The sequence below is a fragment of the Acinonyx jubatus genome, chromosome A1 (assembly GCF_027475565.1).
Source record: "Acinonyx jubatus isolate Ajub_Pintada_27869175 chromosome A1, VMU_Ajub_asm_v1.0, whole genome shotgun sequence".
Classification (NCBI taxonomy): domain Eukaryota; kingdom Metazoa; phylum Chordata; class Mammalia; order Carnivora; family Felidae; genus Acinonyx; species Acinonyx jubatus.
In genome coordinates this window covers 1,839,513-1,865,049 of record NC_069380.1, presented here as the reverse complement: position 1 = coordinate 1,865,049, position 25,537 = coordinate 1,839,513, and the positions used below count along the sequence as shown (strand labels likewise).

The window sequence follows — 25,537 nt, the reverse complement described above, 5'->3', positions numbered from 1 at the left end:
ACGTAATTGTTTATTAACTCTTTCTTAATTGGAGCCATTTTTTGTAACCCACACTTGAGCCTCTGAAAGGCTATTTGAGTTATTCTTGACCATAAAATTGGTTAGTTGCATATTAGGAACTAAAATATCTGACCTTTTATTCTTATGCTTTTAGTAAGACTTATCTGTTAGCCACCAGCACTCTCTGGTTTCCAGATTGAAATAGCCTGCAATTAAATTTAAATGTTAAAAATGCTTTCCGTATAAGGGCTTATGAGTGCGTTGTTAGGTTGGAATAGAGAGCACTGCTGTAGGACCTGTGAGGTCTATTCTCCATGGTATCAACTTGAGGAAGCCACTTAGCCTCTCGGAGCCTGTTTGCATCTATGAAATGGGAACAGTGGTACCATTTTCCTTAATGGGCTTCGTTGCCTTAAGTTGTTGTGAGGCACAAATGTAGTAGCCACATATAAAACCACTCTGTGAACGGTAACGCGAGTAGCACCGTTACCTGATTTCAGATGGCGTTTTAAAAATAAGATAACCTTCACAAAGTGCTCTGTTCTGTTTGCAAGGAGCTCGCAGAGGTGGTTGAAGGTGGCTGTGTCTCATTCAGGAGTCAGATTTTTCACTAGAGGAGCAGTCAGTTTTAATAACCACCTTTTAAATTCTACATGAGGCAGTTTTTATTTGTTTTATTTTTTTAGTGGTCAGGTGTCATACTTGGGTGAGCTTGTTTCTGGCACTAAGAAAACTTGCTATCATGCCTGTGGAGAATATTTAATTCAGAGTTAAATCACAAGAAGTAAAGCTAAACATCAGCGTTAAGAATTCAAGGGAGCTTTCGTCTTCACTGCCTTGAAATTGTTCAGCGTTAATAGTTTAGGAAACCATTGTGTTAAACTAGTCGCCTAACATAATTCGAGTCTGGTTTTTATGGCATACGCCTTAAGTACGTTAATTAGGATTCCATCAGTTTCATCGGACTTTCTATTGTAATGCAGTTGTCATTCAGTACTAGTTGGGAAATAGTTGATCTAAGTTGTAAGTATGTTATTAGAGTGTATTTGTTTATACGACTCTTTCCTTTTTAGAGTATGTATATTTTATGAAGTACTGTTGCTTTGTTACGATTTGAGCTTGTCTGGAATACGTTTGTTTTCCTGATAAAAATGTCTAAAGAATAGTATTGCTAGTTCTGGCTGTGCTTTTAAAACCAGTTTGGGTTTTGAGATATTAACTATTTAAAAGGTTGAGTGCATGTATTGTAATCTAATCATTAATGTACTGCAAAGCCCTGTGTTACATTAATGTTTACATCTAAACTTCACAGAAAATCTTTCAACTCCTTACTCAGTTGCCACCAGCACAGAAGGGTTAATTCCTCTAAGAAGACTTCTCATACAAGTGGCAGTCAATCGCAATTCAGAATTTTCACATTCTTAGCTAGGGATAATATGTCATTTTTATACAGTGTCTGGGTGATATATTCTAATAAAGGGGAGACTTTCTCTTTGATGCTTCCCTGTTCTGGCCTCTTAAAATTCTTCCTTCCCACTTCTGACCTAAGTTTTTATTACGTTTCTAGTTTTCCTCATTTCCTTCTCTTCTCATCCTTTTGTTGTCATTCTGGGTGTGCTTTTTCCACTCTGTGTGTGCGCACGCGCGCATTTGCGTGTGCATGTTGCACGCCCCGGCGCGTTTTGTCAGAAGGGTACTTTTGGATTTCTGCACCTCAGACAGAAGTCTTTGGCATTCAGGAAGGTGTTACTGTGGTTTGGTCAAATGTGCGTTCGCAAATCCTGTGAGTTCTGTTCCGGTTAAAGATACACCCCGACCAGCGCTTCCGCAACCAACTTTGTAGCGTTCTTCTGTCCTTCTCCCAGGGAGACACGGCTTTCTTCAATTTCTGTCTCAGAAGTGGTTGGAGCAGAACGAAGCGAAACAGCTGGGGTGCCTGTGTACACGTGGTATCCACGTGCTCTGGAGCCTGTGCTTTGGACAGAAGTCTTCCATGCCACAGAGGTGGTCGTGGTAGCTGAACATCTGGGCCTTGACTACTGTGGTTTTAGTTTTCTTTTAAAGATATTTTTTGACCAGAATGTGGTGCTCTGCCTCTCATTGTTTCCTTCACTTCACTTTTTGTCCTCATGGCCCTGTGTGGTTTCAGATGGCTGACGTGATAGAAATGAATTTTATTTACATAATTATTGAAGTTACCGTGGTAAAAAGGGACAACTTGCTGCCGAAGTGGCCTAAAATAATTTATTCTCTAGACAATGCCCTGGTCAGTGGAGAACAACTGAAAAGTATCAGAAATTCTAGATGACTTGTGAGTTCCTCGTGAAGACCTTGCCATTTCAAGCATCTTTGGAGCAGAGAGCAAGGATAAGGCTCATCTATCCACGTGAAGGCCCAATCTTCTGCTGGTAGCTTCGAGAGTTCCACAGAGCACCTTTTGCACACTTATATCGTGTTGAAGTGCGGTTTATGAAGGCTAGTGACAGTTTCGTGAGAAGGTGTAGTGCGATCCATTAGGCTAGGAGAATTCCTTCCTTGAAATTTGGAATTTGGCTTTCTTTTTTTCAGGTTCCTCCATTCTTAGAGAAGCTTCTTACGGGAGTAGGAATGTAGAGATGCCCAAACAGAGGCACTAAGAAAGAGTCACCTCGGAAACTGTTGAATGTCTGTCATTCACCTTCTGCAGTTAACTCCCTCCCTCCCTCGTCCCTTGCAAAAAGGAGGGGGAGGCAGGAAAAACAGCTTGGCTGTAAGCACAGGTAGTTAGAAATAAGCATGTTTTGTTGCTTCTGGAAACAGGAAGGAGCTCGTTTGGTCTTCTCTTCCTTGGCACGTGCGTTTAGGGGTGGCTTAGTGTCGCTCCAGGAACATTCACCGGCCACGTGATCCTGAATTCTTTTCTCTTAGTCCCCTGGTGCGTCAACACTTTCTTCAGCCTTAAAAGGCAGGAATTGAATTAGGTGACCTTTGGAGTTCTAGGTCCAAAATTCTGTGAGTCCCTAAGATTTTGCTTCTTTGTTAAAATCCATAACTAAGGATCTGGGGTTTCTTGTCCTTAAGATTTTTACTATGGCAATAGAAAGTGAAGTTAGGCAATCAACCATCGTTTACTTTATAGAAGAGGTTTATAATAAGACATTACTTGAATCACCTTTATGAAGCAGTACCGTATTTCTCCTTACGTGATCTAAATAGATGTAGCTAGTTTCTGTTTCAGTTCCTCTTACACTCACTTTTTTTTTTCCTCCTGGAACTTTAAACACATCTTTTTATGATAGGTTTACGTTTTTGGAAGCTATTGCTTTCTTTACTGATAATATTTTAAGGTTTCTAAATTTTTGTGAGTTCTGATGATCATCTCACTTAGAATTCATGTTAAGAAAGCATGGAATAATCAAACTTTTTTAAAAAGGTCCAAATTGGGTCCTCTTTTTGGTTTTGTTATGTTCAAAACTCCTATTTGGTAGTCTAAATTGATGGAATGTGTGTAGGGTGTACCTTTTTTTCCACCCATTTTTATAGCGTATTGTGTCAAGATCACTCAAGATTTTTAAATGACCTGAGCTTGAGTAGGAGAGAAAATGATGTGCCTCCCTATGTCTTCATGCTCTTCTGATAAATTCTTGAAGGTGCCATTCTATGCCTAGAGTTAATTTGTCAGGGCTCTCGGATACTCATGTCTGGTGATCTTGGCAAATAACCTGCAATCTAATCATAAACTTTCATGGATTTCACATGATGGTTATTTTTCAGAACTTCAGAAAATTTCTACTTTTTCTTGACTTCATTTTGACTGTTTCTCCCTTTTGATAATGCTGTTTGGAAACTGATTGTAGTGGTATTGGTGAATAAAAGAAAAAATAGAAAATTAAAATATTTCTTAGGTATGTTAATTTTCTGTTTTTTCTTTCCCTCCTGATTCAGTTTTTAGTTCAGATACTATAACTTGCTAGTTAAGGCTGGGGTTTTCTAAGTGTAGCTTTGGAATTTTACTCAGTTTGATCAGTATTGCAATCAGAAAATTCACAAGAACTTCTCACCTTGGGTAAATGTGACTCCCATTTTTTTTTTTTTTTAAACATTTTGAGAAAAATAACCTGAATGTGATTGTGTTTATTTCTGAACTTGCTATTGGGGATGGGCCATCCTGCTGAAAGCTTAATTTCTTAACAGATATTTTAACAGCATGGCTCACCACAAATAGTAATGTTCAAAGACGAGTTTATTAAGATATTTTGCAAACGCAAAGCTCTATTTTGCACAGGGTGAGAATCTCTTAGGAAATTTTCTGATTGCTTTATATTTTTATTTTTATTTTTTTTAAAGCTGTGTTATTTTTTAGTTCTTCATGCTTTGGAAGTAACAGTTGAAGAGAGGTGAGGAAAGTTTGTGAAAATTGTGATCGGTGATTAGCTGCCACCTGCCTGGGGTGTCTTCTGAGAGGAACTAACCTCTTTGTGGTGCTAGAGCAAGGTCACTGGATTAAAAAAAGAACAGGTAACCATCTTATTCCTTGTCTGAAAAGTTCTGTTTTTAAATTAATAAATGCAAACTGTTCAAAGAAGGAGGAACTGCTGTTTAAAGAAAGTTGCCGATTTTCTCCTCAGAAACAAGTAAAGTGGACTATGTCCTCTTTCAAGCTGCCACAGCCATAATGGAAGCAGTTGTCCGAGAGTGGATTCTCTTGGAAAAAGGTAGCATCGAGTCACTGCGAACATTCCTTTTAACCTATGTCTTACAAAGGCCCAAGTAAGTACATGGCGGAGGCGCTGCTCAAATACCTGCGCTGCCCTTGTCTTGTCTTGTCTTTTTTCTTTTCTTTTCTTTTCTTTTCTTTTCTTTTCTTTTCTTTTCTTTTCTTTTCTTTTCTTTTCTTTTCTTTTCTTTTCCTTTCTTTTCTTTTCTCTTTTCTTTTCTTTTCTCTTTTCCTCTTTCTTTCTTTCTTTCTTTCTTTCTTTCTTTCTTTCTTTCCCTTTTTTCCTTTATGTTTTTAATGATAGATGTTTATGGTTAAGCTCTGCTTGGGCTCATATTTTAAAAACTCACACACACGTGGTTGTGGGTTGTTATACTGCTTAATGAAATACGACTTTATATTTAAGCTTATGATACAGGGTTTTGTTTCTTGGAAAAGATGGTGCTGGATATTAAGGGTTTTTTGTGGACGTTAGGTCCAAAGATTTTGCTTATGAATAAAAGTTGATCTTGGACTCCATGGAAAATCCTTTGTACATAGTCGTTCTTTCGGTGTTTGGTAGCATCGTAAGACATAGGTAAGTATTCCAGGACACGGGTGCGAAGGGTGGTCAGGTGCCATTAAAACACCAGGTGTTACACGTACATGTGCACGGAAATGCACGTTAGGAAGGTTGTAGAAGAGAAAGCACCAAATTTGTTCAATACTTTCTTTTGGAAAATGGATCAGTTTTAAGAAGTAGGGTAAAAGTGAGTTTTCTTTTTGTGTTATGTACGTTGTATTGTTTGAACATTTTACAAGATTTGTACATTCATTGCTTGTGTGATTTTTTTTTTTTTGGTAAATCCTTCAAATACCAAGTCGTCTTTTAGGAAGAGGCACTGCACACCGCACGTTTGCCATTTGTGCAGTTGAACAATTGAATCCTTTTTCCATACACATACACTTTCAAATTCAGTGAAGAAATGCTCTCTAATTGGAACTCCTGGTAACTAGGCATGTCGATTAATGGTGATCAGTATGCATGAAGCTTTAAACATAATTTAGAGCACACCTTTCTTTCTACGGATTGTTCACTCGCGGTCTTCTGAGCTCATAATATTTAATAATAATTACTGGCGTGAATTTAGCATGCAGGTAAGTACCAGTTGCTTTGCCTAAAGAAAAATGCATAAAAGAAAAAAGGCAAGATTTACTTAGCCTGTAAACAAACGTTACAGGTGTAATGGGTAATACTTTCTGTAGATGACTGGATAGAGATGTATGTAAAGGGAGGGTTTGGCTTGTTTTTTCTGGTTTTAATAGAATAAGGGGAAATTGTCCCAATTTCAAACCTTTCTCTTCTCCTTCATGCTGATTTTCTTTATTTAAATTTTAATTTGTTGTTTGATGAGGCCATTTGGGTGTGCTCCTGGAGCTGCTCATTGATCCCAGTTTTTCTCCACCCTCCCCAAGTTGGAACTGCTGAACTCTGGAGAGTTTGATAGACTTAAATGTGTGGTAAATTTTGATTGCGTGTGTGTGTGTGTGTGTGTGTGTGTGTGCGCGCGCGTGTGTGCGTGCATGCACACATGCACATGATCTCTTCTATTATCCAAAACAATCTAATTCTTCAGTAATTTTCATTAGTTCAGGAGCTATTTTAGAGTTGATTGTAAGGTTCCACATTGAAATAGTTCACTTACGTATTTCCCCCCAAACACTAAAAAAAAAAAAAAAACTTTAAGCAAAGTTGAAAGAATAATACAATGAACACACTTCCTAGTGGAGGCTCAGTTAACATTTTGTCACATTTGATTTCTCTCACATATATGCATTTTCCCCTGAATTACCTGAAAGTATGCTGCAGAAATTAGGATACTTCATCCTTTTTTTTTTTTAAATGTTTATTTATTTTTGAGAGAGCAAGTGTGAGCAGGGGAGGGGCAGAGAGAGAGGGAGACACAGAATCTGAAACAGGCTCTAGTCTCTGAGCTGTCAGCACAGAGCCCGAGGTGGAGCTTGAACTCACCAGCCGTGGTATCATGACCTGAGCCGAAGTCACAGGCTTAACCGACTGAGCCACCCAGGTGCCCTCAATACTCTTGATATAATTGGCATATTAAATTAATATAATTTTGATCCTATATTCTCATTTTCCCAGTTGTCTGAATAATGCTATTGATATCCTTTCCTCCTTTATAAGTTATTTGTTTGATCCAGGATTTAACCACAGATTATACATTGTGTTTGGTCTCTTTACTCTGTTTTAATCTAGAATAGTTCTGCCTTTTTTTGTCTTTCATGACACAGACATTTTTGTCTTGTAGAATTTCCTACAGTATGGACCAGAGTCAAGTCAAAACTGTTGGTATACTGCATAGGTAGAATACTGGGAATGCTGCATACATAGTGTTGTATACTTCTCGTTTGGTGCACAGAACTTTCTCTTTTCTAGTTTTTTCCTCCTAATTGAGATAGCATTTTCACAGAGTGAAATGCCAGGCGCACCTGACAGTATAGCAGGGCGGTTGAGAATCTACTGCTGCCACTGTGTGCACGGGCAGATTGCTTGCCCTCTCTGTGCATTAGTTTTTAAAATTATTAGTATTTAATTAGCTATTAGAGTTAATAATAGTATTGTACTCAAAAGGTAGTTGTGAGGGTTGAATGTATTAACTTTTGTGAAGTTCGTTTATAGCCTTGCATAACATAAACACCAAAAACACCAACCAAATGTGAGCTGTTATTTATTTTCCTAGTAATTTATAATTCTTGCCAATGGAGGTCGTTACAACTAGCTTTATGTTCACTTCCTAGTAGGAGTCGGTGTATTTGAAATTCTCATGTCCCCCGAAATGTACAAAAACTCCTTTTGGTTAACTTGCGTTCCTCCTGTTCTTCCCGTACAATCTCTGCATTTATTTGCTTATGAGTGCTTCAAGTGTGTATTTTGAAGGGATATTTTTCACTTCAGTCTTGACATGGGGGGCATGTTTGTTTGTATGTCTAATAGATGCCTGTCATGTGTCGGGGGAGCCCTCCTTAGTAACGGCCCACCATGTTCAGGGAGCTTCAGGGAGTCCCCTCTGGAGAAAGGGACATCACAGTCTTAGCAGAGGACACAGACGTTCAGAGGTCTGTGCATTGTGCCAGGGACTGAAAGAAGCTCAGCATGTCTGCAGTTTTGAGCGAATGTGGAAGCGGGAATCAGAGAGGCAGGAGGAGGTCCCTGACCGTGACAGACTGTTGAAGCGGGTGACCGTATCAGTTATGTCCCAATGGGGACACTTTGCAGGGGATAAGACAACAGGTAGATTGGTAGTGTCCAAAGAGAGCTGGGTTGGGTCCCACTGCTTGTAAGCCCCGTTAAGGAATTGGGGGTTTATTCCAAAGGGCACATGGTTGGTGTATCCTTGTGGCATTCTAGAAGCCAGATTATAAAGTTATGTTATCTGAGCCTTACCTTTAAGAAAAGGTTGTGACAGGACAACTAAATCTCCGTGCCCTAGTGGTCTAGTCTACTTTGTGTACTTTGTAGAATTCCTTCACTTGGGATCATGGCTTCTGCCATCACACTGAAGAGCACAGTTTAGATAAGGAATTTTAGAACTTAATATAAAATTTTTTTCTAATATTTATTTGTGAGAGAGTGCGAGTGGGGGAGGGGCAGAGAGAAAGGGAGACACAGGATTTGAAGCAGGCTCCAGGCTCTGAGCTGTCAGCACGGAGACCGATGTGGGGCTGGAACCCACGAACCGTGAGATCATGACCTGAGCTGAAGTCAGACGCTTAACCACCTGAGCCACCCAGGCACTCCAAAACGTTTTTTAAAATGTGTGTGTGTCCATAATATATTTTGGGTAGCTAGCCTGTTGCCTTTTCACATTAAAGGGAGTGGGTTTAAGATTATAACTACTGGTTGGAGATGGATATTAGATCAGAATTTCTTTTTATTGGTAGAATCATAATCTGGCTCTCAGTGAACTGACTTAGATCTCTTGAACACTGCCTGAAGCAGCTAACATTTACGTAGCACTTAGTATGCACTGGGCGGTTTGAAGAACATTTGAGCCTAGTCACAACCCTGTTAATGTTACCCCCATTTCACAGATGAGAAAACTTAAGGCTCTGAAACGGTCTTGCGTACCAGGGTCACCAAGCCCGTAAGTAATGAAGCACGGATTCAAGTCGAGATCTCCTGGCTCTGGAGACAGTGCATAACCAGTAGGCTGTGCCACCCTCCGATGTGAGCCGTGTGATTAGTAGCGTCAGGCGTAGGGAGAAACTTGGGACTGTTTTTATATTGGGATCACGTAAAGGTTTTCACAATGATCTTTCTGTTTTACAGCCTCCAAAAGTATGTTCGGGAACAGATTCTGTTAGCAGTAGCAGTAATTGTAAAACGAGGATCCTTAGATAAATCAATTGACTGCAAAAGCATTTTTCATGAAGTCAGCCAGTTGATAAGTAGTGGCAATCCCACTGTGGTAAGTGTGCTATCTGTATTTATAAATAGTTAAAATTTTTATTCTGTATTTTGCAAATAATACAGCAATACTAACGTCTACATTAAAGAAAAAGTGCACAGTCTGAGAATCGAGTTTTCATTCGTTCGTGTTTTCTTTTAGTCCCTTTTTATATGTTTACATACTCTGGATGTAATGGACTTTGTTTTTTCATTTGATTCTGTTTTTCCATGTTGCCAGTGTTCACAGTCATCGTTATAATGGTGTAAAATACTATAAGCTAACACACCGTAATATACGCAGCCATTTCTTTTCCTCCATTTTAATAAGCCTTCGACAACTGCTGGTGATAATAGAGATGTTTGAATAAAGTGACACGTAACGTAACAGATTATTTCACGTTGCTACAGTAATGGGCCAAGGTATACTTGGACTACCTACCAGGTGTTAAGTGAACAAATTTGAGAACCATTGTCCGTGATGGAATTACTCCGGAGAGCCCGTTTCCCCCCCTTTCAATCTCCTGTCTGCCTTTTGAGAACTAGTCGTGCCTGGGAGAGTGACTGGTGGTAGTCCCTCTTCAGAGTTGGAGCTGGTGTTGAGTGATCAGCTGTGGTCCTGGGGAGAACTATGGACTGTTAATCAGCTGAAGGGTATTGTGGGATTGGAAATGGTAATACCTGGCTGTCCTGATTTTCAGGTATTAAGTCTTTAAATGTTTTGGGTAGTTTTTTTCATTCTCCCAGTTTCTTTTCTTTAATCGTTTGGAAGATACCTGTGTGTGACTGTGCACCTTACAACTCTTTATGAATTACTTTACATCTTTCAGTGGCCCCTCAGTGAGCGGTGTGAGTTTAATAATTAACTTGACAGTTTGAGGATAGGTTGCAGGTACATTTTTGGAGGAGCCCGCGCAGCGTCCCTTCATTTCCATAGTGTGTTGGTCCTCCTGCCTCGCACACCTGTACCACGGGCAGACCCGCACCGTCCTCTTTCTCTAGCCATCTGCCCTCCAGTCTGGCTGATGTAGGAGGGTCTCACCTACCCGAGGGACCACAGAAGCGAGTTGTCAGGATTTTGGACCTTCCTCTACATACCCAAAGTATGTTTTGTTTTTCCTTTGGAATATGCCAGGGGTCATATATCTATTGTTTTTTTCCTTATCTTTTTTGAGGAATAATTTACATGTATTACCGTATCCATTGAAGATGTCCATTTCTAGGAGTCAAGATACAGAACATTTCTTTCTTTAAAAAAAAAAATTATGTAAGTACTCTCTCCTATCTAACGTGGGGCTCGAGCCGACAACCCTGAGACCAGAGACCCAGTCACATGCCCCCCCAGCTGAGCCAGCTGGGCGCCCCAGAGCATTTCTATTCCTGTTTTGATTTTTAATTGTACGGATACTGTGTTGTTTGCCATTTTGGTGGCAGATTTCTTCCAGAGTACTGCTGTCCGATAGAATTTTCTGTTTTGATGTAAATGTTCTAGATCTATACTCCAATATGTCACCACTGTGCCAGGCACGTGTGGCTTTTGAGCATTTGAAATGTGGCTGGTGTGACTGAGGAACTGAATGTTTAATTTTAATTTCTTTTTTAACTGAAATTCAAACAGCCATACATAGCTAGTGGCAATCATATTGGACAGTGCAGTTCTAGGCGCTTTGATACTCTGAAGGTCTAATTTTTATGTCTGTTTGGTTTCTGTTTTTGTCTTTTTCACTTAATCTTAGTATTTAGTTGTTTGCATAAACTAACAACTTTAAAAACGTGCGTGTTTTGGGGCTCCTGGCTGGCTCAGTGGGGCAAGTGAGTCCTGATCTTGGGGTTGTGAGTTTGAGACCACGTTGGGTGTGGAGATTACTTAAACACTTAAAAAAGAAAGTAAAAACGTGCATGTTTGAATCATTGCATTTTAGGAGTCATTTTGGCTTTGTTTTGTGTAGTGAGAAGCTCCCTTGAAAATAGTCCTCAAGGTTCCATTTAAAACCTTTAGATAAAAGTGATTGGGAAGCTACTTTTTACTTCTGTTAATCTTGTGTTAGTAGGCATGGTATCCATGTCTGATGAAGAGCTTTGCTCTTGACATGCTGATGCCTCAGGGTTACCTACATCAGTTGCATAATGGCAATCTTGTCATTTGCATGGATTTTTGTTAGCATTTGTTGCCTGATTAATGGCCATGGCCAACGGTGGCTGTCGTTGATGCTTGAAGGAAAAGCAAGTGGAGATAAGTAGCCAGAAGTAGTAGGGAAAAGGTTTGGAACTGAGGCTGCTACTGAGAGATGTTATCCTAGCCCCTTACTGTTCTGAATCAAGTTACTCTTCCTATTTTAGATTCTACTTAAGGACATACTGTTTCATTTGCCAATCTGCAGTAAAGGAGTTTGCTTCATTGTGGCTGACCAGGATTTAAACTTTAGGAACTTAACTAGTAATTCTGAGATCTATATGTTTATGACTAACGCTCTTTCCCTGGTTAGTTTGGCGATTACATCAGCTGGGATTTCAGCGTTAAGGAAGAATTTCTGTGGCTTGTCCTCACCCCCCACAAGTAGCTTTATGGCTCCGGACGCAGAAGGCAAAGGATCAAGAGTCCTTGCCTCTCAGGAATGAGCACATTCTCAGGAATTGTGTTCTTCCCTTTCTTTCCCCTTGGGTAGTTTGACCCACCACAGAAAGTAGTCCCAGTGCAACCTGGCATTTGGATCTTTTTGAGTCACTGAAATAACCGATGTTTTGACAATGATAGAACAGATGTAACTCTTGAGTTAGAAAAGATTTTGTTCTGTTCACAGCGCATACACTCTGAGAATAGTGGATAAATTTAATATCCTCATGAAATATTCCAAAACAGAAAGTTTTTTTTGTTTTAAGTTGAATTTCTACTAGCAGGGTTAAGAACTTTTATAGTTGTAGAGAATGTGTAGTGGGAGATAGAATTTAATTTCAAGGTTGCTGGATGAATTTACATCGGGGAGCACGCTGAAACATTTAACTAGAAAAGTACTTTCACGTTTACACAGCAGGTGAAATGCCCGTGTGGCAAAAGGCCACCGCGTGGCCGTCCCTACTTGTCCTTGCCCAGCAGCTTGAAACTAGCTCATTCGGCAGATCTAAAACAATGAGGTTACGGACCAGGAAAACATTTTGCTATGTATACTTCTCTGTTTTCTTCTGAGACCATTAAGTTTGTGGGAATGCTTTAAGAATGTACTTAAGATTTTCTTAGTCTCAGAGACATGAATACCAGTGGGAGAACGTTTGATTTAAAAGAGTTTGAGAGAGAGTTGGAGGGGCAGAGAGAGAGAGGGAGAGGGAAAATGAGAGAGAGAGAGAGAATGAATGAATGAATGAATGAATGAATGAATGAGAATGAATTCCAAGCAGGCTCTGCACTGTCAGCACAGAGCTGGATGTGGGGCTCAAAGTCACAAACCATGAAATCTTAACTGACTGAACCATCCAGGTGCCCCTGAAATTTTCTTTATACGGGTGATTTTAAGAGAAGAGATTTTAAGAAGAGATAAATGACTGATGGTTTTCGACAGATGAAAGGGTTGACCTTATGAATTACTAAGTTAAGTAAGTAACTTTCCCATCATACTCTTCTAGAATAATGCTCCCATCAACCTTCATTGGTCAGAAACTGTTTGTAGTCTGGCTCTCCCTCTTCCCTTTCTAAGAGTATATTTTTTTGGTGGTCCATCCCCTTGTACTAGTGTAAAGTACATGTTCAAATAGGTTTAGGGGCAGTAGAGTATAATAGAACACCGATTCTGATTTTGGATTCACATTTAGGCGTAAATCCCATCCATCTCTGCCATTTACTGCCTTACTAACTTGTACAAATTATTTACCATCTCTAGGCTCTGCTTTACTAATACTGTTTGTAAAATAAATTTAATAATGTCCATGTCTGGGGCTCACCAGATGAGGCAAGGCAATGTTAAGTGCATTTAGTGAGCATTCAGTGAGCGTGCATTTCCCCTCTGTGGCAGCCTAACACCCTTTGGCTTATAGAACTTTGGGACACATGCTACATTACGTCACTTCTTTTTCTGTCAGGTAATATTTTAAGTATCAAAATCAGAAGAAAGTGTTCATGCTTTTATTCATGAGTGGAAAGTGCATTTTTTAAAAATACATGTAACCCACATAATAACTTTTCGTTCAAATGCTTTAAGTTTCTTACAGTGTTTGTTCTTCACAGATAGTTTTATGGGAAAATACGGATTCATAAAGCATTTCCTAAGAAGGTTATATTTTTAAATACGGTACATTTTCCAGGTATCGTGATATATTTTCAGAGTAATTGTGTTTGTGCAGTTATTAAATAACAGTCGTTTCGTGCGTGTCTTTGTGGACAGGCTGTTTTCCTTCTGTGGTTATAAAAGTTGCCATGGTTACCTCGTCATACTTTGTACTAATGTCAGACCTGCTCTACTAATTTGAGAGGGATAGAAATGGAGACTTTACTTCCTAAGAAAATTAGCTAAATTTTTTATTTTAAATTAACATTTAAGCTGAGTTTTTCACCTATTTCACGTTTATTTCCTTTGAAAGTACTAGGCGTATATTAAATCACTTTTAAAGCTCTTTAATTTAGTATTTAAGCCTCTTGTCTTCCTCTTTCCTGTGCTAGAGAGAAGTGGGTGAGAAATTCACTTGTCTACAGCAGTGCTGCCCCTGGATGTGATAGCCAACCTAATCTCTCTTATCACAAGTCTCATTGATGTTTGCTTAGAAGAGCAGCTGGAAGTCTGCTTTATGTATGGCAACCTTTCATAAAGTTTATTCTTGGTAATAAATCTCCTGGGGTAAGAGCCAGGCTATTATAAGAGACAGTCCTCTCTCTGAACAAGAGTATTTTATTTTGTCAGCTGGAGTTAGTGTTTGAATATCTTGTGCTTGTGACAGTAAGCTGATGAGTAAGGCAAGCCATTTCAGAAGGGTATTTTTTCACTGTCATGAAATTAATGGCTTTCACTAGAAATGAGAATGCTGCTATAGGACTTGTAATGCGAAGACAACAGTTACGTTAGTGAATTGTGAATTTCCAGTACTTAAGTGAAAGAAAACATACTAAAACTCATTTATAACTTTGAGACCTCATTGAATGTCTTCTATTTGTTTTACAGATTTAAATTTTCATTTTGAAATTCGCAAGTGCTAAAAGAATAGCGAACACATCATGGATTCGTTTTCCACTTTCCTTTTGTTAATAGAGTGTTAGGCATAGAGGTACATGTTGATTCATTAATCCAACTAAGATTTACTGAGCATCTACTACATTGCTTTAGTGATGCTTCAGTTATGACTTTCTTTTTTTTTTAATCGTAAGTTTTCTTGTGACTTTAATTTCGTAGAATGTAGATAATCAAGAAGTGGGACCAAAAAAGCCAAAAAAGGTGTTTTTTATGATAATGATAATACTGTTGTTTTACCTTCTCACATCATAAGCTGCCACATATATATAATACTTTTACCTGCATTATCTATGGGAACCTTTGGACAATCATATGAATTAGGTGGGGCAGAGGGTGTTAACCCCCCTTATAGATGAGAAAACTGAGGCCAGGATAGATGAAGCGGTTTGCTCCCAGTTACTTGAGGTGGTAAATTTTGCACCATTAGAACCCATATTTTCTGACTCCTTTGTCAAAACAGTAAGAGCCTTGGACTAAGCCTCCAGAAAGTCATGTAGAGTATTTTAATTTAGAATTTCTTCTGGACATAGTTGTAGTACATTTTCTTACTTGGTTTCTAACATGTTGAAACGACGATGATCAGTTCGGGACTGCTCGTTAGTGCTGGTCAGATTGCCGGCCGCAGTGAGTGGTGGACACCAACAAAGAAACCGGAGCAAACACAAAACAAAACGCACTGACTCCGGTGCACTTTGTCAGGGGGCGTGAAGCCTCATACACTTTAGTAGATAGATTCCAAGTCTTTCCTTGATTACAACATCATATAATAATTGCCTTAGAAATAATAATTTTGGGAAAATTTACATGGAGGAAGTTGCATTAAAAATGTTTGCTGGGGGGGCGCCTGGGTGGCTCAGTCGGTTGAGCGTCTGACTTCGGCTCAGGTCATGATCTCACAGCTGGTGAGTTCAAGCCCCGTGTTGGGCTCTGTGTTGACAACTCAGAGCCTGGAGCCTGCTTTCGATTCTGTGTCTCCCTTCCCCTCTGCCCCTAACCCACTCGCATTCTATCTCTGTCTCTCTCAAAAATAAATAAACGTTAAAAAAATTTGTTTAAAAAAAAAATGTTTGTTGGCTGTATTTGGAAAATTAACAGATATTAACTTAATTCTCTATAATCTGGGATAAATGAAGCATTGCTGTGTTAACCTCTTGCACTTCTAAGATTTGTACTAATGGTATTTTATACTGGTCTCATCGCTGTTTGCTTTGGTATGACAGTCTTAGTATACTCCTTGTCAATCAGCTTTGATCTGATTTCATTGAAATTCACCACTCTAAATTATTCACAACAGCTTTTGTTTCTGACCCTCTTAAGTATCAGAGTCTCTGTCTCAAGCACAGAAAGAATGTCTAACCCTGACTATGACAGAGTGCAGAGAGGCAGCACTTGAGGGTACTGATCAGTAGAGGGGGAGTTAAGAGGTTATGCACTTGGGATGACCATTGAGACCGAAAAGTCTGAAGGGAGCAGACAGGGACCTTCTACAAGGGTAAGAAAAACAAAAATTTGTGATCTCTCAGAGGCAGATTTGATGCCCCCCACCCCCCACCCCCCCTTCCTCTGTTTCTTTGTCCTGAGAAGGAGCTGTCCTCGTTTTTTCCCATAGGATTTCAGTTTTGGCTTGCTTCCCTAGCTGTCTTCATTACAGTGCAATGCACCTACTGTGAAGGTAACTTGACTGTAATGAGACTTGATTGATAATCAAACACTGGAAATGAGGAACCATATTGGGAATTGAGTCCTGGGCACTGTGATATGTGGTCTGTGAATAGGGAGAAATACTGTGTTGACATGTGTGGGAGTGCTTCGTTCTCAGTGCTTAGTTATCCATCGTTCTCCAGGAATCTCTGTTAATTTGGCCCCATGGAGCCTAGTGCTATGGGATATTGAATGTTTATGATGCTAATCTCAAATCCTTACAGGACTTCCAAATTAAGGAGCAGTAAAACAAATCTTTTAATGATGAGACTGTCTTACTGAATTATGGTTCTTTGAAAGCTGGTAATTTTAGGTACGTTAACACCAGAATATTTGGTTTCTGGTATACTTGTAACCATGCTGCATAATTTATTTTTATGTATTTCTTATGTCTTTGGCAGCAATTTGAAAAGAACTTACTTTTAAAAATTTGTCTTTTTATTTCAAAAGTATAAAGTGGAAAACAATACATACAGGTTGCTAGAAATGGCATATAAATGATGTATACCTATGTATTAAAAATTAGAAAGCTGTGAACAAATGTTTACAGTAATCTCAGGATGGTAGGATTGTGGGCAGCTTCCTTTGTACTTTTCTGTACTTTCTAGTTTTTCTAAGATTAAGATCTTTTTATGGGAAAAAGTTAAAAACAAAACATTCTTATGTTCGGAGAACTGAGTCTATATATAGTAAGACTGTTTTATTCTTAATTATCATGTGTTAAGAATATACTTTCTTTTATGGGTGAATTTTACTTCATCAGTGGGAAAGTTTGCTGTCTTGGAGAGATGGTCTTTACTGCCACTCACGAAGCCTTCCCATCCCACCGAGGGCTCCTTGTTTGTGTCATGAGGTTGTAGTTAAAAGAGACTTATTTTTAAAACGTCTTCCTTTTTCTGAGCAGCATTAACCCCAGAAAGTCCTCAGCTCTCAATGCTCCTGCCCTTTTTCTTCACTCATTTTTTCCTATCTTGACTTAAAACACATGCGTGTATTCTTAGGAAGTGTTTATTTCACATAAAAATGAAGCTTCATCGTGAGCATGTATTTCACTAATTAGAGTTGTGTTATTGAAAATTTGAGTGTGGTCATAGTTTAAAAATATGCCATTTTGTGGTGAATAGAGGTTGACACTAACAGTTTGTGGTAAATTACTTGTGGAAAATTACACAGATAATAATAATCTATTTGTAAGAGTGATAAGTTTGTGTTTACTGAGAGCTTCTGGGTTCATAATATTCTATTCGCTGAAGTCTGACTTAGAAAGGAGAGAAAAGCCAAGGCTGAAAGATAGAAAATATAGGATGTCGTCAAATGTTTCCAGAATCAGGATCCATGCAATCCATCGTGTTAGATCTCTCTGTGCGCTAATTTTTTGCTTTGAATTTTATTAATTTGAATTTAATACCTACTTTCCCCCGCTAAAGCCTGGGTATATTTAAAAATCTTAAGTTTTTAAAATGTTCATAGTTGGTCCCAGTGTTATTTAAATGTATCTGTGAGGTTTTGATTGTTGGTACTTTAATCGTCAATCACCATTTTAAAAGAAAGCCGTATTTTAAACTACAATTTTTTTTAACTAAAAAAAGAAGAAAGAGGGAAGGTACAAGATGAATTTCTAAGATCCCTTTAATGTGTAGAATGAAGTGAGTATGTGCCAGACTGTGTTCTCTGTAAGAGGCTCTCTAGTGCTTGGTTTCTCAGACCAGGTTTCTTCCTCATATGCCTGGGGCCATGCAGAGGCAGTTAAGCTTGTACACTTCTCTTGATGATTTGGGGAAGGGAGGACGTTTTTATAATGAAAGAAATGTATATCTTGAAGTAAAGTTACAAAGAGAGAGAGTGTGTGTGTGTGTTTAAACTAAACCGGGCGTATTAAGGGTACTTTTACCATTGTTGAAGGCAGCTTGGTCTATACCCGAGATTCCTGAGGGAATTTGCATATATTCTCTATTATTAAGCTTCCCTAGTGTGAAAAAGCCTAAAAACTGCTTGAATGTATGAGCTCGTGTGCCATCCATAAATATCAGTTATACAGACGTGCATGTTTATTTTCGTTGAGATAAAGAGGCAGATAGGCATTTAATTCTTTTTACAGTTTTTAGAGGAAAGTCTCAGACGTGTACAAAAATAGACATAGAGTATATTGGTCATCCATGCAATCATCCTTCATTCAGCCTTGGCAAATGTCAGCGCATGCCATTAGGAATTTAATTTTGTGTATGTTTGCTAAGATTTGCCAAGATAAGCATCTGTAAGGTCAAGGTACTGACATGAGAAGCATTTCTGAACAAAGATGTTGCGGTTGCTGGGCGGGTAGAACTGTGTTCAGCTGTCGTACAAGCACGAATAGTATCGTCTTGACTTGAACCTTTCGGTGGTTCAGAGGTAGCGTGCACATTTCTGTTTAACCCCTGGAAACTCGCCAAAATAATTTGTATCCTCTCCATCCTTGGCACCTTGACTCTAAATCTAAACAGTCTATGAATAAAAGCAACAAGTTGATATTAGGAGCCTGTTGGATAGAGCCATTAAGAACGACCATCTTCAGTTTTCATTTAAAAAACTTTTGTGAACTATTCCATTTAATGTTCTGGATGCTGTAAAATCTGTTGCATTTTTCATCTGTGCACTTTATAGACATGAGAACACAGACAGACCTGGATTCAAATCTCAGCTGGCCTTAATTAGTTACCTCTCCAAATCTTACTTGTTCAACTGTAAATGGGGATATGGATTGTTGTGTGAAGGGAATGAAGTGATACATTCACCATTGATAATCTTGAAATGTCATTTGCACTCCATGATTGAATACATGTATGTCCCGAGTTCAAGTCATAGGTGGATTTGTATAAGTGAAGTTGATTACCAGGCTACTTAGAAAGAAGAGCTACCTTTACTTTGTCAGGCCTAGTTTTGTGACTGGTAGGTGTAAGATCTAAAGATAGAAAATGTTCTGTAAACAAATGCTGTATTGAAGCAAAACATTGGGAGAAAATAATGCCTTACAGTTGTTTCTTATCAAATAATTACAGCAAACTTTGGCCTGTTCTATTCTAACTGCACTATTGAGCGAATTCTCAAGTTCAAGTAAAACTAGCAACATTGGACTCAGTATGGAATTCCATGGCAACTGCAAAAGAGTTTTTCAGGTATTGGTATTTTTGTTTTTACGTTTTATTACATTGTTAACACAGTCTTTTCCTAATGGAGTAAGAACACTTGTTTTGTCTAGTTGAGTGATGGCCTCTACTTGAAGATTTGTGTTGCAATTTCATCGTATTTAGTAAAGGATAAAGGATGGGATAGGATAGAGACTTGGTGCACGTAGCTAACAATTTAAGATTTCTTGTTAATTCTAGTCTTTAAACAAAACAAAAAAGGAAATACCGCTCCAAACATCCTTAGATTAGTTACGCTGTTCTTACTGCGTTCAGATACAACTAATTCAATTGGTAGGACTCTGCTGGCCTTAAAATAGGCCTGGCAGAATGCCAACGAGGGCCATGTAGTTAAAATGTTATTGCAGATGGTGTGGGCTCTTTGTCTCATATGCATTGTTTGGCTCCGAAGGAAAGTTATGTGAAGGCATTGGCTTAAATCCGAGGGCTCTGCACCAAAGCAACTGACCCCCTCCAGCTCTGTAGTAGCTGTCAAAGACTCGACCTCTCGAGCATTTGTATTATAGTAGATGCGTTCCGACCGGTGTCACTGGAAAGCATACTGTGCTATAAATTATGAGCAGGCCTAAAAATGGAAAATTTTCTTAAGGAGGTAGTGGTTTCCATCGGAAATTTTAGGGGTTTTGTTTGTTTTGTTTTATGGTTCTTAAATGGGAATACATTTTGAATAAGCTTTTGATCGAAAAATACGTGTGATTTATTTATTACAGGAAGAAGACCTTCGTCAGATCTTCATGCTAACAGTTGAAGTTCTTCAGGAATTCAGCAGGCGGGAAAACCTCAATGCTCAGATGTCTTCGGTATTTCAGCGTTACCTTGCCCTCGCCAATCAAGTCTTGAGCTGGAACTTTCTTCCTCCAAATTATATCCTTTTAACAACTGAATTGTGGTGATTTTCATAGATTACTTAATTATGGCTGAAAACGTTTTATCTTTGCAGGTTTGTAAAGCACATTGTTGAAAGAAAATACGCTTTTTTTAGAAATGGAATTTAATTTTTTTCTTTTTATAATATACAATGCAGTGGACGACTTACAAGATTTAAAATTTCATTCACAGCTTTATAGAAAAGAGTTCAATAAATGAAGGCATTTAGTGGATAGTGGGGCTATTGCTAACTAAGGACTAGCAGTGTTTCTTAGGAAGGAAAAGGAAAAAGGTGGGAAGCGCATTTCTATCAGGAAACTGAATCATTTTCTCTGTGTAACATGTAATTACGTTGGATTTTTTTGGCTGACCTTAAAGACTAATTTTTCATGCTCTAGTTTGATTTTTATGGATGACGGTATTGTTCAAGTGTGGATAACAAGGTAAGTAATACAGTTATTCTTTGGTGACCTTTTTTAAAATAAAAATCTCAAACTTTTATTTCTAGCTGATTATTAGTAATATAAAATAAGTTTAAGTGAGTTACATTGTAGGTATGTATATCTGCTCTTTGAAAAATCAGTTATTGAAGTAGAGAAATTTGTATTTTATAAAGCAGGTTCTTAGTTTAAGGTTTATGATTTGCTTTCTAGAACATTTACTGCCTGTTGATAGATTGAAAGCAATACTATCTAGTGTCTCTTAATTTTTTCATAGCTGAATCAGACAAATTCTTAGCTGATGTTAGGCAGATTACTTAAAGTCTCTGAGTCTCAGTTATTCCAAATATAAAATGGGGATATGGATAGTCAAGTGAATTTAATGCAGTAATACATTTAAAACTCTCGGGAGTTAGCTACTATTTATTGAGCTTGTAATAGCTTCTTTGAATAAAGAAGTTCATCAGCTAGCTGTCTGCGTTATGCTCTTTTTTTCTTGATCTGATATATAGGAGCTCTAATCTGTTGTATGTGTCTTTAATCAGTCTCCTCCTGGGGACCTGGATGAGGGGGAGAGGGAATCTGTTTAGGAGAAAAAAGACGATAAGCAAACAGGAAATACGTATTCAGCCGTATCAGAGATTTAGGATGAGACCCCTCTTTATCCCAACAGAGCCGAGGGTTGTTACATTCACATACATAGAGATCACCAAATGTTTTTGGCTGGTAAAAGTTTAAATTTTAAAGGGGTCAGGTAGGGTGAAGTACAGTGTTTTCTTCTATTTTCAAGCTAATACATTCATGTAGTAGAAAACTAACTGTGTGTTGTACATAGGGTGTTGAGTCTGTGACTCAGACCCTGAGTTCTCCAGTTTTCTTTCCCCAAGGCAGTCCTGATGAGCTGCTGCTTTATGGGGCAGAGCTCACAGTGACGGTAATTACTTTCCCTTTTTATCCTTGCTCTTTAATCATTTTTCTACAAGTAATTTATTTTATGTCTTCAGTATATTCTTTTTGGGGTTGTTAAAAGGCACATATTTTAAGTTTGCTTTTTTAAAAATTTCCCCTTTGAGTGTTGCAGTGTGAGTTTTGCTCCAGTTTTTGTTAGTAAGAAAAGGAAAGATGTTGAAAAACTTAGAGACAGATTTAAAAAGTAACAGACCATATGGAGCTATCAAAACATTAATTATAAACGTAGGGAAAATCAACAAAAGTTACACTGCATATATTGGAGCCAATTTTAAAGTCTCTGCGTTAGGGGGAAATGTAGTTGGCTGAAGAGTGACTGTTTTGTAGAGGGAAACAGTGCTCTGGGAGTTTGGAAACAAAGTTTGTCTAAAGATACACACACATAAAATATTTTTATAAAGTATTTAGATAAAGCTTTGGAAAACCTGTCATCTGAAAATAATAAGCACAGCTACAGTGTTCCCAAAGGAAATAATTCCTTGTTTAAAGAAAAGTAAGTCTTCATCTTGACCTTTGGATATTCTACTTCGTGACTTACAAATGAATTCTTCCGTGAGCGTAGTTCGCATAGTCGCCATTTGTTGGCTCCCTAGTCCTTCCTTTAAGTGGGTTAGCTTTAAGTGTAGGAGAAAGAGCATGGCAGTGGAGTTAAACTAAGCTACATTTTCAGTGCTAATTAAACGGAATCAGTTTCATGGAATCCAGTTCTGATATAATTTCTAATTTTGGGAATTTCTTGGTGATCTATTCAGTCAGTGGGGAGGGAATTGGATATTAAGCTTTGTACCTTTAAGAGGGCCTATAGAACAAGTTTAACCTAGTTATATGTATTAAGTGCATGGCTTTTTAGAAATGATTTATCTTTTAAGGTAGATGAGTAGCAAGTGGACCTTGTAAAATATGTATCTTGTAGCATACATATATATTAAAAAAAATTTTTTTTAATGTTTATTTTTGAAGGAAAGAGAGACAGAGCATGAGTGGGGGGAGGGCGGAGAGAGAGGGAGACGCAGAATCTGAAGCAGGCTCCAGGCTTCAAACTGTCAGCACAGAGCCTGATGTGGGGCTCGAATCCACGGACCGTGAGATCATGACCTGAGCTGAAGTTGGATGCTTAACAAACCGAGCCACCCAGGTGCCCCTGTATCAAATATATTTGATCATTTGCAATGATATCATGTTAAATGAGGCTGTATTAAGTTGTCAGTATCAATCCTTAATTCATAATTTTTTATGATTTGCTTCTCTTTTGCATCTTTTTATTTTGATGTAATTCTAAACATTCAGAGATAACTGTAAGAGTAATTCAAAGAATTGCTGTATGCCCTACTACCAAGATTCACCAGTTGAAAACGTTTTGTCCCTTTCTTTTTCTCTCTTTCTGTCTCTATATATACATAATTTTTTGTTGTAAAGATATGCCACATTTTTTATTTATCCATTGATCAACTTATTGACGGTTGGTTTCAACTCTTTGGTTACTGTGAATAATGCTGCTGCTGTGAGCACTCATTGTAAGTTTATGTTTGGACTTATGTTTTCATTTCTGTGAGATATACCTAGGAGTAGAATTGCTGGGTCATATGGAAACTCTGTGTTTAACCTTTTGAGGAGTTGCCAAGCTGTTTTCTGGAGTAGCTGTACCATTTTACATTCCCACCAGCAGTATATGAGTGTTCCAGATTCTCTACATCCTGGCCAAGACTTCGTAATCTGTGTGTCCATAGCCATCCTGTTTCGTACGAAGGAGGATCTCATTGTGTTTTGATTTGCATTACCCTGATGGTTAATTTATTAAACATTTTATGTAGGTACAGGCCATTGTTTATCTTCTTTGGAAAACTTCTATTCAGATCCTTTGTCTATACTTTAATTGGTTTGTCTGTTTAAAATTGAGTTGTAATAGTTCGTTTATATTCTGGATACAAGTCTCTTAAATACACGATTTTCACGTATTTCCTCCATTTCTGTGAGTCGCGTTTTACTTTTTTATGTTGTCCTTTGAAACACAGAAAATTTGCATTTTGATGATGTCCAATTTATTTATTTTTTCATTTGTTGTCATATCTCAGAAATCATTGCTTTATCCAAGGTCATGAAAATTTATGCCTGTGTTTTCTTCTAAGACTGGCTTCTTACATATAAGCTCTTATATTGAAGACTTTGATCCGTTTTGGGTTAAGTTTTATGTGTGATGTGAGATAGTGGTCCAGCTTTATTCTTTTGCATGTGGATATCAGGTATCCCAACAGATGTTTGACCATTGATTAGAAAGGTAGAAGAGGTGGGATGCGGGCGGGGGGGGGGGGTGGAAATCAGTTAGTTAAGCGTCCCACTTTGGCTCAGGGTATGATCTCACAGTTCATGAGTTTGAGCCCTGCGTCAGGCTCTGCTCACAGCTCAGAGCCTGGAGCCTGCTTCGGATTCTGTGTCTCCCTCTCTCTGCCCCTCCCCTGCTCATGCTCTGTCTTTCTTGCTCTCAAAAATAAATAAAACATTTAGTAAATAAATAAATCGATCTAGAAGAGGCTGGGGAAGTAGGAAGTACCTGATATATGTCATGGCGGTGAATGATTATTGTGTCTGTTAATGTGTAGTTTAGTTGCCCTAACATCAGTCTTTAATTTGGAATACCAAAAGAATTGATAGGGGAAATTATTCATATGAATAAATGGCCTATAGGGTTAGATATGCATGCTCAGCCTACCAGGTTTGTGTTTAGCAGGTATTACGTAAATATTGTTGATAAATGAAAGGACATGCTTATAACCTGAACTATATATTAGGCTGCTTGGGAGGAAATTTTGAGTAATTGACTGCTGAAGCTTTTGTAAATTTCTTACAGAGAAATGTGTAAATTATGACCTAAAAACGTTCTTGTGAATCCAGTGGACACTGACTCAACAGTGGAGCTAAGATGTGCAGAGAGATATTAGTGAAAAGGATGCACGGATTGAATATTGAGATATTTATTAGTATTTAAGACTGTTAGTCCTGTCATAATTAATTTGCAGTGATCTTGGGTCAAGATTAATGTGCATACAGGGTTTCGCTAAAGAAATCCTAACTCTACAGCAGGGGTTCTCAGTTGGGGTGATTTTGCACACTTGGGACATTTGGCCATGTCTGGAGACATATTTGGTTATCACAACTAGGGGAGTGCTACTTAGGCAACTGGTGAGTAGAGGCCAGGGGTATTACTAGACACCGTAGAATGCACAGGACAGCTCCCACGAGAAGTAGTTACTGTGCCCAAAAGGTCAATAGTGACCCATACAAAAACTTTTATGTGAATGTACTTAGCAGTATTATTTATAATGGGCATCAAGTGGAAGTGACCCAAGTAGCCATCAACTGATGAATGGATAAATGTGGTTTGCTCACATAGCAGAATATTATTCATCAATAAAAAGGAAGGCTGGTACTGGTACATGCAACAAAATGGACACACCTTGGAAACATCATACATCTTAAGTGAAAGAATTCATTCACAAAAGACTGCATGTTGTAGAATCCCATTCGTAGGAAATGTTCAGAGTAGGCAGGTCTGTGGAGACAGACAGATGAGTAGTTACCTAGGGCCAGGAGGTTGGAGGAAGTAGGAGATGATGGCTTAAGTGCATAGAGCTCCATTTGGGAGATGAAAGTGTTCTAAAATTATATCATGGTGACAGTCGTATAACTTGAAAAACCGTTGAGTTGTACAGTCAATGAGTAAATTGTGTAGTATGTGAATGAAGTCTCAAGTCTTTAAAAATATCAGTCATGTCAAGGGTTAGAAATCGTGCCATACGGATCAACTGCCTGTTGTCAGGGTAAGTTATAGAGGGAGATTAAGGGTGAGGATAAAGTTTTGGGAGATATTCCTGTTATGGAGCCACTGAAGTAAAGGGAGTGAGAAAGATCAAAGAGAAGCAGAGAAGATCAGTGGTAGCATCTTTGGCTCCAACAGTAGTAAGAACCAGGAAGAAGCAAAAGAGATTGAGCAGGACAGTGGGCAGTTTAGATAAGCAGAGGGGGAT

At 38.4% G+C, this 25,537-nt stretch overlaps 1 protein-coding gene across 4 annotated transcripts in view; it reads left to right on the top strand.

Moving 5' to 3' along the window:
- Window positions 1-25,537, top strand: part of XPO4 (exportin 4) — a 115,021-nt gene that overhangs the window by 30,058 nt on the left and 59,426 nt on the right. For 2 of the 4 annotated variants that reach the window (XM_053205585.1, XM_053205649.1), the window contains exons 3-6: window positions 4,608-4,749; window positions 9,027-9,165; window positions 19,093-19,209; window positions 19,950-20,103. In XM_053205585.1, coding sequence (XP_053061560.1) covers window positions 4,608-4,749; window positions 9,027-9,165; window positions 19,093-19,209; window positions 19,950-20,103 — 552 coding nt within the window. Of the gene's footprint in view, window positions 1-4,326; window positions 4,498-4,607; window positions 4,750-9,026; window positions 9,166-19,092; window positions 19,210-19,949; window positions 20,104-25,537 lie in introns of all 4 variants that reach the window. The other 2 variants (XM_053205688.1, XM_053205716.1) reach the window with 2 other exon arrangements.